The sequence below is a fragment of the Mobula hypostoma genome, chromosome 21, assembly GCF_963921235.1.
Source record: "Mobula hypostoma chromosome 21, sMobHyp1.1, whole genome shotgun sequence".
Lineage (NCBI taxonomy): Eukaryota > Metazoa > Chordata > Chondrichthyes > Myliobatiformes > Myliobatidae > Mobula > Mobula hypostoma.
Window position 1 is genome coordinate 5,571,319 of NC_086117.1, and position 14,680 is coordinate 5,585,998.

General features: G+C 46.1%; 1 protein-coding gene across 2 annotated transcripts in view; it reads left to right on the plus strand.

Annotated features, from left to right (window-relative positions):
- Nucleotides 1-14,680, plus strand: part of LOC134359756 (protein crumbs homolog 2-like) — a 165,200-nt gene that overhangs the window by 85,100 nt on the left and 65,420 nt on the right. For both annotated transcript variants that reach the window (XM_063073350.1, XM_063073351.1), the window contains exons 3-4: nucleotides 5,944-6,139; nucleotides 10,838-10,977. In XM_063073350.1, the coding sequence (XP_062929420.1) occupies nucleotides 5,944-6,139; nucleotides 10,838-10,977 (336 nt within the window). The remainder of the gene's footprint in view (nucleotides 1-5,943; nucleotides 6,140-10,837; nucleotides 10,978-14,680) is intronic.

The window sequence follows — 14,680 nt, forward strand, 5'->3', positions numbered from 1 at the left end:
GCTGGAGTGAATTCTCATAGAAATTTTAGACATTTCTGATAAGGAAGGAAGTGTCTGGATATGGGATTTTACTTTCTGTTGCTGGTGGTCAGTCAAACAAAGTAGATTACTATTAATTTTTAAAAATGTAAATAATAAAGATGACTTTACAGATAGAGTAAGAGTCCTGATGAAGACGGGTCTCCACCTGAAACGTCAACACTTCATTCCTCTCCATAGATGCTGCCTGACCTGTTGAGTTCCTCCAGCATTTTGTGTGTTCCCCTGGATCTGAGCATCTGCAGAATCCCTTGAGTTAGAGATATTTCACGGAAACAGCCCATCAAGTTGGCACCGATTAACCACCAATTTTTACATCCATCATCTCAGAAACCATTTTATTTTCTCCATAATTGTCTTATCCCCTCCCCTTAGAATCTACCATTCACCCCTCTCTGGGGGCGATGGTTCCCAGCCTGGGGTAATGGTAGTGGTCCGTGGCACAATAAAGGTTGGGAACCCCTGCTGTAGGGGCAATCTAACAGCACATCCTTGGTACGTGGGAGGAATTTACCCACCCACCTTCCCCTCACCTGGTCTCACCAGCTTGTGCTCCTTCCCATCTCCCAACTTCTGCTCCCTTCCTTCCCTGATGAAGAGTCTCGGCCCAAAATGCCGACTGTTTTTCCCCTCCATGGATGCTGCCCGACCTGCTGAACTCCTCCAGCATTTTGTGTGTGTTGCTCTGGATTTCCAGCATCTGCAGAATCTGTTTGTGTTTGGGAGTTTAGTTTTTGATAGAGAAATAGACGGCTACTGAAGCACATCGACCTTTTCAAAACAATTGTGTTCCCGTGTGAAGATTAGAATGAGTAAAGAAGATGCGATGCTTCCGTACGTTACCCCAGGACTGACAACTCCAAAGTTGCCTTCTCCCTGAGATGCTCAGAATCAGCATAATCAAAGACCCCACCCACCCAAACATCCTCTCTTCTCCCACCCCCCCATACGGCAGAAGATACAAAAGGCTGAAAGCACGTACAACAGGCTCGAGGACAGCTTCCATCCTGCTGTAATAAGACTAAATAGCTCCATAGTATGATGGAATGGACTCTCGACCTCCCAATCCACCTCATTATGATTTCGCACCTTATTGTTTACCTGCACTGCACTCTCTCTGTGGCTGTTACACCTTCCTCTGCATTCTGTTAATGCTTTACCTTGTACCTCAGTGCACTGCTGTGAGGAATTGATCTGTATCAATGGTGTGCAGTCTGAATCACTGGATTCAGATTTATTTATCACCTGTACATCAAAACATACGTTAACACATCGGGGCAGAATTAGGCCATTCGGCCTGTGTTAGATGTTGCGTTTCACTATATCCCATCCTATCCACCCAGCGATCTCTTTGACCCCCTTACCATCAGGTAGGAGGTACCATAGCATTCGGACAAGGACTGTTAGGATGGGAAACAGCTTCTTCACCCAGGCCATGAGGCTACTGAACTCCCTGACACCATCCAGGTCTCATCACGTATGTGGGGCCAATGGCGCTATACTGTTTACTTTTTAACTGGTATCTTAAATGCACCTTATTATTTGTTAATTTGTTGGTGGTAATATTAATTCATGTGTTTTGTGTGTGTGTGTGTGTGGTGGTGGTGGTTATGTGTATTATGTTCTGCACCTTGGTCTGGATGAGCATGATTTCGTCTGGTGGTAGACGTGTACAGTTGAATGACAATAAAGTGAACTTGAACCTGTATGTTTCGATGTACATGTGACAAATGGAGCTAATCTTTAAAAAATCTTCAATTGATCCTCCTAGAGAGTGCATTGTGACTTGGTGCTTTTTTTTCCAAACCATTTCAATTCTCACCCCAGTGAGATGAGCTAGAGCTCTCTGGTGAATGCTCACTCCCCGAGTTAGTCAGGACAGCAAGCTTAGTGTCAGGTCAACCTGCAACGTCTCAAGTCAGAGACCTTAAGCCCACTTAAGCCTCGGGCTCCTCTCACGGGCTGGTACGGCACGAGATCACAGGGGGCTGACGTGGTGAGTTATGGGGTGGGATAGTTAAAACTGTCAGAGTCTTATCAGCAGACAAGCTTCATGCACTCACGCCCCATTAGAGGGTGAAGGAGACCCATTCTGTCAACGTTAAAACTAGATTGCTTAAACTCCAGAAATTCCAAAGCCATGACCTGACTGGTGCATTTTAAATCAAAACCTCACGCATTCGTTTATATCTGCCTCCAAGTTACAGACACCAAGATTCCTGCTTAAAGAAATGTGTCAAAACTGACTGAAACAGATGAAATTCTTCCATTGTAGAGTGTGCCCGAGCTGTAATTCTGGGCAGCGCAGAAGGTGGTGCTTGTCATCTGAAAGCAGAAGAGTTCCTTGTTTATTTGTTTAGTTAGAGACACAGAGCAGGCCTTTTCAACTCAACAAGCTGAGCTGCTGAGCTGCCCAGCAGCCCACCTATTTATCACTAACCTAATCGCAGGACAATTAACCAGTATGTCTTTGGACTGTGGGAGGACATCGGAGCACTTGGAGGAAACCCATGTGCTTATGGGAAGGAACGTGCAATTTTCTTACAGGTAGCACGAACTCTGAACTCCGACGCACCGAGCTGTAAGTAACGCGCGCTAACCACTCTGCTGATACAAGTCACTACGAAGAAGGTGCGTTGAACAGATGTGCTGCACCGCCTTGGGAGGGGTGAGGGAGGGGAGATACGGGGCACCGCAGTGGCGTGGCAGTTAGCATGACACTGTTACAGCTCGGGGTGCTCTGGAGTTCAGACTGCAATTCCCGCACCATTCTGTAAGGAGTGTCTGTACGCCCTCCCTGTGGAACGCATGGGTTTCTCTGGGTCAAAGATGTACCGGGTAAGTTGATCTGTCATTGTAAACTTTCCTGTGTATAGGTTAGGGTTAATCAGGTTTGTCAGGGGTTGCTGGTGTGGCATGGCTCGAAGGGCCAAGAGGGTTTACTCTGCGCTGTATCACTAAACAAATAATTAACCATCTCTGGTTCATGGTGAGCGTTGAAATACAGAGCCAGTCATGCCCTATTACTGTAATGTAGGGTTAGATCTTCCTCAACCAGGAAGACGACGATGGGCCGAATAGCCTCCTGTGTCATAAGTTTATCGCGATTCCACAATTTCACTTAACTGGTTGAGGTTCAGGCAACGCTGAGTTAATTGTGTTTTGTTGACCGTTTGGTAAAGTCCTGCTGATGTCCGTAAGGAGCCTGTACATTCTCCCAGTGACTGCGTGGGTTTCCTCCGGGTGCTCCGGTTTCCTCCCACAGTCCAAAGACGTACAGTACCGGTTACGGTTATTACGGTGTGAGCATGTGATACTGGTACCGGCAGTGTGGCCACACATGCAGGCTGACCCAGCACATCCTCGCTGAATTGATTTGATACAAGTGATGGATTTCACTGTATGTTTCTATATACATTGACAAATAAACGTAACCATTAAATCTTTTTAAAAATCGGTTCATTATTGTCACATGTACCAACATACATGAAGGCCAGGAGCTGGACTTGGTTGTCAGAGGCTATTTGAGATGTGCACCATTGGGAGCATTTAATAGGTAGTGGGAGCTCGTCCCCACTAACCACACCCTGCTTATAACAACCTCAAGGTCCTGAAGGTAGAACAATGTAAAACAATAACGTGTGTACGAATCTCCCACGTTAGCTCTAGTATTGGAATTGGATACTGGTTTACTATTGTCTCATGTACTGAGGTACAGGGAGAAACATGTCTGACATGCTGTTCGTACAGATCAGATCATTACACAGAGCTTTGATCTAGAACAAGAGTGCAGGATAAAGTGTAACAGCTACAGAGAAAGTGCAGTGCAGGTAGGCAGCAAGGCACAAGACCGTATCGAAGTAGATTGTGAGGTCAAGAGACCGTTGTATCATACTAATAGTCTTATAACAGGCTTTTGTATTTTCTGAAGCAGCACACACAAAACGCTGGAGGAACCCAGTGAGTCAGGCAGCACCTATGGAACTGAACCAACTGTTGATGTTTTGGGCTGAGGCTCACCTTCAGGACCGGAAAGGAAGGGAGATAGTTGGAATGTGATGGGGAAGCCAGGTGGGTGGGAAAGATGAAGGGCTGGAGAGGAAGGAATCTGATGGGAGAAGAGAGTGGACCTTAGGAGAAGGGGAAGGAGGAGGTGACTCAGGGGAGGTGATGAGCTGGTGAGAAGAAGAGGGGAAGGGGAGGGAACTTTTTTTTTACTTGAAGGAGAAATTGATGTTCCTGCCATTGGGTTGGAGGCTCCTCAGATGGAATATAAGGTATTGTTCCTCCACCCTGAGGATGGCCTCTTCTCGGCACAAGAGGAGGCCGTGGACCAACAAGTCAGAACGAGAATAGGAATTGGAGTCAAAATTTTTGGCCACCGGGAAGTTCCATCTTTGGCAGATGGAGCAGAGGTGCTTGACGAAGCGGTCCCCCAGTCTATGACAGTCCTCACCAATGCAGAGGAGGTCGCATCGGGAGCCGCAGACACAGTGGGTGACCTCAGCAGATTCGTAGAGGGTATTGCCTCGCCTGGAAGGACTGTTTGGGGCCCTGAAGGAGGTGAGGGAGGAGGTGAATAGGCAACTTGCAGGGACATGGGCAGGCACAGCAAACCTGCGTATTTTCTGCCTGATGGGAAGAGGAGAAGAGAGGATGTCTGGGAAGGGAGAAGAGAAGACCCACGTACTGTGATGGTGTGTGAGTCCTGAGTCATTAGGCAGAGAAGGGGAAGGCTGACTGGCTGAGTTCCTCCAGCATTTTGTATGTGTTGGCTGGCTGACTGCAGTCTACAAAGGTTTGGTGACAGCCATTACATTTAACGCTGAAGACCATTAGCTAGAGTGAAAGTTATTAAGTGTGATAATGTGCAGTGTCAATCACGATGAGCTGTGGGGTGGGGTGTGTACGATCAACAGCACTTCCCTCAATGTCTGCAAAAGCAAAGCCCACCATCATACCACACTCTGAATCCTGAATCATGCTACGGTTTGTTTTCAGTGCTGATCTTACCCAGAATTCAGAATCAGGTTTATTATCACTGAGATATGTTATGAAATCTGTTGTTTTCAAAGTTCAAATAACATTTATCATCAAAGTATGTATACATTATACAACCTTAAGATTCGTCTCCTAACAGGCAGTCATGAAACAAAGAAAACCAAAAGAACCCATAAAAAAACAAATGCCATCAAACGCCCAATGTGCAGAGAGGAAAAAAGCACGTCATGCAAACATGAACCGTTCTGAACTGAAGCCTGTACCGAGAGTCCCGTAGTTCAGCACGGAGTGAGTAAATGTCGTGGAACGGTGATCTGAACCGGCCCATCTGAACCCTGACCTGTTTTGGGACAGCAGCACAGTGCAATACAGAAACAGAACAAATAGTGAGAACAACACTGAGGTCTGAAGGCTCTGTACTGTGCTGTAATATTCTGTACTCTATAAAACCCATTTGATTCACAGTCTTATTAATCTGCTCTCTGACAGGCAGCAAATCCCACTTTATCTGCAATTCTAAACTGTTTAAAAGTTGCAGACACTGTTCATTCTTTTTCTAACAAAAACAGCAGGCGTGGATTTTCAGAAATTAAATCTTCATTTAAAAAAAAATGAAAATTATTGAATTTAATTCCAAAGTAGAGTCAAGGAGGCTGGTCGACACTAGGGTAAATTTTCAACAGCTGTTGTTAACCTAGGTCACTGCTAGAAATCTAGTGATCCATAACGAGAATTCATCTTGCTTTCTTTGTTACTTATCCATTTCTTCTTACTTCTATCTTAACACTATGAAATGACCTATTTTCCATTTTTTTAAAAGATTATTTCTGTGTAGATAACTTCTCAGTGAAAAAGAAAAGTGAGATTTTGTTTAAAACCCACATTGTCTTCTGATTTCCAAAGGTCTGAACTGCGAGGTTGAGATAAAAGAATGTGAGTCTAATCCCTGTCAGAATGGTGCCGTGTGTAAAGACCATGTTGCGTTCTACACCTGTGCCTGCCCTGCTGGCTATGAAGGGGTTAACTGCGAGATAGATATCGATGAGTGTGCCAGCAATCCGTGCGTCAATGGCGGGAAGTGCGAGGACCTGATCAATCGGTAAGGAACACGTGTAATAAACACGGGAGATTCTGCAGATGCTGGAAATCCAGAGTAACACGCACTAATGCTGGAGAAACTCAGCAGGTCAGGCAGCATCTACGGAGGGGAATAAACAGTCGAGACCCTTCATCAGGGGGCATGCTCAAAGGAGATGTGAGGGGCAAGTTTTTTACTCAGAGGGCAGTGGGTGCTTGGAATGCACTGCCTGGGGTGATGTGAGGGGCAGATACGGAGACGTTTAAGAGATATTGAGATAGACACATTGCTGTGAGAAAAATGGAAGAGATTTGTTAGCCTTTTCATGACTAATTTAATAGTGTGTTCCTGCGCTGTTCTACATTCTTTGACTCATGAAAGATCCCAATAAAGGTCTCTGCCTGAAACATCATCTGTTTATTCCTCTTTATAGATGCCTCCAGGCCAGCTGAGTTCCTCTAGTGTTTGGTATGTGTTACTCAGGAAAACGTGTAATGCTTCCCAATCACCCTACTGGCCTTTCCACAGAGAAAGCTGGGCTTCACTGCACAGTTACTCAAGTGTTTGTGTCACATCACATCTGGCGAGGACTCAAATCTTATCAAGGGGGTTGGTGAGAGGAAAAATATCAAATCCAGGAATAATTCATCACTTTGATTTATAGAACATATAAAGTTACAGCACAGGAGCAGGCCCTTCGGCCCACAATGTTGTGCTGACCCACTTACATTAGCAATCAATGGCCAACTAAACTAATCTCTTCTGCCTACACAATGTCTGCATGCTTCCATTTTCCTCACCTTCATGTGCCTATCTAAATGTCTCTTAAATGTCCCTAATGTATCTGTCTCTACCACCAGCCCAGGCAGTGCATTCCAGGCACCCACCACTCTCTGTGTATATAAAAAAAAACAAACTTGTCCCTCACATCCCCTTTGAAGTTACCCCCTTCTCACCTTAAATGCATTCCCTCTGGTGTTAGACATTTTAATCCTGGGAAAACGATACTGTCTGTCTACTCTATGCTTCTCATAATCTTATAAACCTCTACGATCATCCACAACCAGTCAGACCCTCCACAGTGATTTCTGAGAGATGACCAGTTAGCTGTATGTCACTTGTAAGTGGATTCTTCCTACTCATCAGCTGGGAACACCAGAGATTCTACAGATGCTGGAAATCCAGAGCATCACACACACTGTGCTGGAGGAACTCAGCAGCTCAAGCAGCATCTTGGAGGGCAATGAACAGTTGAAATTTCAGGGCCAAGATCATTCATCAGGACTGGAATGGAAGGGCGGTGGGGGGGGGGGGGGAGAAGTCACGATAAAGTGGGGGAAGAGGAGGAGGACCAGCTAGAAGGTGATAGGTGAGACCAATTGAGAGAAGATGTGTGGGTGGGAAAGGGGGAAACTGGGAGCTGATAAGTGGAAGAGGTAAAGGACTGAAGGAGGAGGAATCTGATAGGAGAGTGAACCGTGGGAGAAAGTGAAGGCAGAGGGAGACACGTGTCGGTGATAATAAACCTGCTTCTGATTCTGATAGGCAGGGGAGCAGAAGCAAAGTGTTGAGAGGGGAGCCTGAGGGGAAATGGAAAAGGCGGGAAATTACCAGAGGATAGGGAAATCAGTTTTCATGCCATCAGGTTGGAGGCTACCCAGCCGGAATATGAGATGTTGCTCCTTCAACCTGAAAGTGGCCTCATTGTGGTAGTACGGGAGCTCACGGACTGACATCCTGGAATGAGAGTGGTTGGTAGGATGGCCACCAGGAAATGCTGCCTTGCTGTAGTTTTGGCTGAAAATGCAATGAATTAAAATCTACCCTAGGATTATTGTAAAAAGGTTTGGGATTCTTGACACCCATTACTCTGTGTAAAACTTGACTCCTGCACAATTTAAGAGAATTCTGCCCCCCCGCACACTTCTCCAGCCAGCATGCACATGTTCCATCACATCAATTGTGGATATTTCTTCACTGCTTCATGGTTGCGCAACAGTTAACGTAACACTTTACAGAGCCAGGGAACCTGGGTTCAATTCCACCGCTGTCTGTAAGGAGTTTTACGTTCTCTCCGTAACTGCGTGGGTTTCCTCCAGGTGTTCGGGATTGTCACTGGATTGCTTCACATATAGATTCTTCTCGAGATTTTTTAAAGAGATTTTAGTGGAGATTTTAGAGACAGAGCAGGGTAACAGGCCCTTCTGGTTCAAAGAGCAAACGCCACCCAGTTACACCCATGTGACAATGAACCTACTAACTGGCACGTCTTGGAATGTGGGAGGAACTGAGAGGAAATACACGTGTTCACAGGGAGAGCACACAAACTCCAAACAGACAGTGACGGGAATTGAATCCCGATCACTCGCGCTATGAAGTGCTGTGCTAACTGGTGTTGTACCATGGGTATCGACAGTGACCTGTTACATTGCTGGTGATGTCCACATCTCAGGTACCCCCTCCACCCATTGATTTTTGGAACAGCCCCAGGACTAGAGAAGGATAATTAAATTCCACATGGCTAAAACAGAAAAGAAACAAATTGAAATACTGTATTTCACCTTTCTAGATGCCATTCACATTTCTGCCCCTAGGTGGCAGCACAGCTTGCAATTTAACACATTCACCAAACCCCAGAGCCTGAGAATTAACTTTCTCGGTTGTCATGAAACATAGAAGGGTTATAATATGGAAGGAGACTATTTGGGCCATCATATCTGTGACAGTTCTACCAGTGAAGTTTCCTAGTTGCACCCACCAGCTCCTTCCCTGTAGCCTCATAAATTTTTTTTTGCATAGCAGTTAATGTAACACAGCGCTAGCAACCTGGATTCAATTCCGCCACTATCTGCAAGGAGTTTGTACGTTTTCCTTGTGACCGTGTGGGTCTCCCCTGGGTGCTTTGGTTTCCCACCCCCTCACCCCCCTGTCGAAAGATGCACAGGAAACGGTTAGTAAGTTGTAGGCTCGCTACATTGGCGCTGGAAACCCGGCGACACTTGGTGTGGCCCCAGCGCATCCTCAGACTGTGTTAGACATGCAAATGACGTACTGTGACAAATAAAACTGATATTTGAAAAACGTTTTATCTTTAAATATCCCAGTCCCTCTTTAAACCACAATGGAGCCTGCCTCCACCTCATCTGTTCTACATGTCCTTGAACTTCCTGTCATATGCTGCAGAAACATTCTCATTAGGTGACTGTTAAGTTGCTTCCCCTCTGATCTCTAGTTCTCGTCCCGTTCACCAACTAGAACAGCCCCCTCCCCAGTATCCACTCATTCAGATCATCAAAAAAGAAAGATTAAAGATTGGCTTCTCCACATCCACTCTATCCAGGCCTTTCATTACCTGATAGGTTTCAGTGAGACTCCCCCAGCATTATCCTTCTGAACTGCAAGGCTGAGCAACATTAAACACTTCTTGTATGTTAATCCTTTCATTCCCATGAACCTCCTTTGGAACCTCTCCATAGTTGCAGGAATGAGTGAATTTAGACCATAAGACATTGGAGCAGAATCAGGCCATTCAGCCCGTCGAGTCTGCTCCGCCATTCCATCATGACTAATTTATTATCCCTCTCAACCCATTCTGCTGCCTTCTCCCCGTAACCTTTGACTCCCTGACTAATCAAGAACCTATCAGCCTCTGCTTTAGATATACCCAATGAATTGACTCCCACAGCTGTCTGTAGCAATGAATTTTACAGATTCGCTATTCTCCAGCTAAAGAAATTCCTCCTCACCTCTGTTGTAAAGAAAATTTTTTGCATTCTGAGGCTGTGCCCCTTGGTCCGAGACTCCCCCCTCTATAGGAAACATCCTCCCCATGTTGAATCTATCTGGGCCTCTCAACAGGTTGGAAAAGCTGAGAATGTTTTCCTTCGAGCACTGGGTAGCGATCAAGGTCATTGGAATGTTATGCTGAAGTTGTATAAGACATTGGTGAGACTAGCTTTACAGTACTGTATGTAGTTCTGGTCACCTAACTGCAGGAAAGATGTCAGTAAGATTGAAGGAGGGCAGAAAAAGTTTACAAGAATGTTGCTGGGACTTGAGGACCTGATTTGTAGGGAAAGGTTGAATAGGTTAGGACATGACTCCCTGGAGTGTGGGAGAAAGAGGGGAGATTTGATAGAGATTATGAGGGGTACAGATGGGGTAAATGCAGGCAGGCTTTTTCCACTGAGATTGGGTGAAACTAAAACTAGAGGCCATGGGTTAAGGGTGAAAGGTGAAATGTGTCAGGGAAACACGAGGGGAAATCTCTTCACTCAGAGGGTGGTGAGAGTGTGGACGAGCAGCCAGCGTAGGTGGTGGATACAGATTTGACTGAAACATTTAAGAGAAGAATTGTATATGGAGGGCTATGGTCCAGGTGTGGGTCGATGGGAATAGGCTGATCAGCCGTTGGTACAGACTAGGTGGGCCGAATGGCCTGATTCTGTGCTGTAGTGCTCTGTATCTCTTAGGACAGTTTTAAGTAATATTGACAACGATAAGTGCTCCTATCGGTTGGTGATATGGGGTGGCAGGGATGTGGATTTAAGTTTCTCGATAAGTACCCGTGGATAAAAGGACCTATAAGATGCTGCTTTCAAGGGCAGTGCCAAATGGAAACACTGAATGCACATAATCACCCCAAACTCTGAACTGTCAGTCCTCTTCCTCTGCTGAAATCAAGAAACAGGATTCATCTTCTGTATTTTGTTTCACTAGTTACCGCTGTGACTGCGACGAGACAGGATTTGAAGGCACAAACTGTGAGGTTGACATCCTGGAATGTTCCTCGGACCCCTGTGTCAACAATGCAACCTGTCTGGAAGGCGTGAAGACCTATGGCTGCCTCTGCTGGCCAGGTGAGTGAACGCCAGAGAGGACACACACAGGAGATAGAGAGCGTAGCTTACTGTCATGGGGTCATGACAACAGCCATCCCCAAAAAAAAACAATTGCTGGACACTGACTTCAGAAAGGGGGTGGTTCCCATGGTCTTGTTGGTATGGAACGGGAGATGGTGCTGTTGATGTTGATAGAGGGTGGTGCCCATGGTCCTGTTGGTATTGAATGGGAGATGGTGCTGTTGGTGTTGAATCTGAGATGGTGCTGTTGGTGTTGAATGGGAGGTGGTGCCCATGGTCCTGTTGGTATTGAACAGGAGATGGTGCTGTTGGTGTTGAGGTTGAGAGCTTCAGACTCCTGGGTGTGAACATCACCAACAGTCTGTCCTGCTCCATCCATGTTGACATCTCATAGCCAATGCCTCTAGTTCCACAGGAGACTGAAGAAAATTACCTTGTCCCTGTCGACTCTTAACATTTTTATTGCTGCACCATGGAGAGTATTCTGTCTGGATGTACAATGGCTTGTTCAAAATTCAAAACACATTTATTATCAGAGTACGTATACATTATACAACCTTGAGATTTGTCTCCTTACAGGCAGCCACGAAACATGAAACCCAAAAGAACCCATTTTAAAAAGTCCATCAAACACCCAGTGTACAGAGAGTTTCAAAAAAACAAATCATGCAAATAATAAAAGTAAACAAATAGCATTTGGGATGAAAGCAAATCGTCAGACACTAAGCTGGAGCTGGCCCATAGTGTCAGCCTCAGTTCATCACACAGCAGAGTAAAATGTCACGGAGCCTGCAGACACGAACCTGGGAGCAGGCCCAAGGCCTCAGCCTCACTGCAGCAAAGAGCAGAGTAAAATGCTGTGGAGCCTGCAGACAAGACATCAGGAGCAGGCCCAAGGCCTCAGCCTCAACCTCCATGCTGCAGAGTGCAGAGTAAACATCCAGGAGCAGTGAGCAGAACTGGCCTTTGGTCCTGGCACCCGGTCTTTTCAATCCACCTGGCCTGACGTATAAATCGTCCAAACATCGGGTCTTTCCTCGCACTAAGACCCAGGCCCTGTTGCACTGATCTGCTCTGTGCCTGGCTCCTACCCCCACATTTCAGATCACACCTGACCTTTCAAAATCACCCTGACACTTAAACCAGCCAACTTTGGTCAGTCTAGGTAGGCGGGCCCTGAAACTGACTTCTCTCCCCTCCACACGCCCCTGCCCCAGCCCCGGCTTCATTTCCAACATGCCTCGACCTCGCTCCCGCACACTCGGTACAACAACTGCTCTGTGATGACCACGAGAAACCGCGGAGAGCAGCGGACACAGCTCAGCACATCATGGAAACCAGCCTCCCCTCTGTGGACCCTGTCTACACTTCTTGCTGCCTCGGCAAAACAGCCAACGTAATCAAAGACCCCACCCACCCCAGACATTCTCTCTTCTCCCGTGTCCCATCGGGTAGAAGTTACAAAAGCCTGAAAGAATACATCACCTGGCTGAAAGACAGCTGCAATCCCACAGTTATCAGACTCTTTCGTTCAACAAGTTGGGCTCTTACTCAACTTATCCTGGTATGATCTTGCACTTTATTGTTGAGCCGCACTACACTATTTTCCAGTGACTTTTACATTGTGCTTCCTCAACGCCTCTGATCTGTAGAAGCAGCAGTATCGAAGACAAGCTTCACACTGTATCTTAGTTCATTCAGATGAGTTTTATTTCTCACATGTACGTCGAAACGTGTCATTTGCATCAATGACCACCACAGTCCGAGGATTGTGCTGGGACAGCCCACAATTGTCACCGTGCTTCTGGTGCCGACGTAGAATATGCACAACTCACCCTCATCCTAAATGTGTGTCTTTGGAATGTGTGAGGAAACCGGAGCATGAGGTCATGAGAGAAACGTGCAGACTCCTCAGAGACAGCAGTGGCGACTGAACGCTGACGGGTGATCCCTGCTCTGTAGAGCATTGTGCTAACTATCACGCTACTGAGCCGCCCTGTACGACAGTAATAAATGCCAAGACACAGAAGATCAGGTGACCGAATCATTAATCTTTACCAGAGAACTGGCAGTAACCTGCAGCAGTTTTGTGAAGAAAACCAGTGTTAGAAACTACTGACTAATGACTGTCTCGGGAACTGTCATTAATCCAGCTGCAAGATGGCAACCTGCTGGATCCCGATGTCTTTAATCCAAGGTTCTCTCAGAAGTTGGGAAAAAGGCACAAAACTTCTTGCTTCATGATTGTTTTATTAAGCGTTAATAGAAAATTGAAAAAGAGACTGTGACAGAGGTCTGGAAGTGGACTGGGAGGTGGGGTGGTGGCAAAAGAAGATGGCATCACCAAATGGTCAGCCCTTTCTATACACATAGATTAAACATTCCATTCAGATTTGCAGATAAGAGTCAGCTCTATACAAATAATGCAGCACCAGCAAAGCCTCTGGATATTTTCAGAATCATACAGGTGAACCAATGTGGGCAAAGTTCCAGACCACGATGCACAAAGTTCACCACGCACCCAACCAGCACTGAAATTTCCTCCCCACATCACAACTAAATTTACGAAATGACAACCAACAAAATGTTTGCAAGTAAATTGTCAAGATCAGAAAACAGCTCAACCCAACGATCATATGAATGCACCTACTAGGAGACACACTGAACAGTTGCACATACTGTGACCGGGAAACGTACCAAACGGTTGCATGTGTACAAGTAATTATATAAAATACTATCAGGCAATTAATTGTTAAGCCGCAAAGAAATGAGCAGTTTCTCCTGGTTCTGACCTTGGTGCCCATGAGTCAGGAAGATTCAGAAGCCCCTCAGCGTCTGGACTGCATCACATGAATGCTCTGTCCACCAGGAGGTGAGATGCTGCTCTGGCCCACCTCTGTGCTGGACGCTGCTGTGACGTAGCTGGTAGAGCTGCCCACTCGTGGCTCCAGGAAGCCCCGGTTCAATCCTGGCCTCCACTGCTGTCTGTGTGGAGTTTGCAGGTCCTCCTTAAAGCTGTGTGAGCTGGCACCACCTACTCCAGTTTCCTCCCACATCCCAAACGCATGCAGGTCAGTCAATTAATTGTCAGCTGTGGTGTGTGGGGGTGGGTGAGTGGCAAAGTCCGGGGAGAATGGGGTAAATGGAGGTTTGATGGTTAGCACAGACTCAGGGTTGGGTGGCCCGCACTCTACAACTCTGTGAATTGTCACGTGATCGGCAACAATCAATACCAATTGAGTCGGGTTTTTATAAAAACAATCAAACATTTACTAAACCCTGCTCAATATTAAAAAAAATAAACAAACGAAAATCTTAACCGTAAGTAAACTGCTATGCGGCCATTTAACAAACCGCCACTCAGTACTAGTTCTTAAAGCGATAAATGCGAAAACAGTTCTTAAAGTGGTAATTTCAAAAACAGTTCTTAGAATGGTGAATTCGAAAGTCCAAGAGATTTATACAGTCAATTAGGACAGACTTTCTTGAAGTAAAGAATTCCTCGAAGACACAATGTCACTGTCCATCCCAGCCGGAACCTGCCTTGTCCGCAGGATTCACGATGACAGAAATAAAACGGTTTAAAGGCACTGACCTTTCCCTCTGGATACTAGATACTGCACAGCCCTTTCTGCCACTTTTAGCGGAGGCTATCTCATGCAGATCACTCTTTCTTGAACGAATTCAATAATGGTCGATC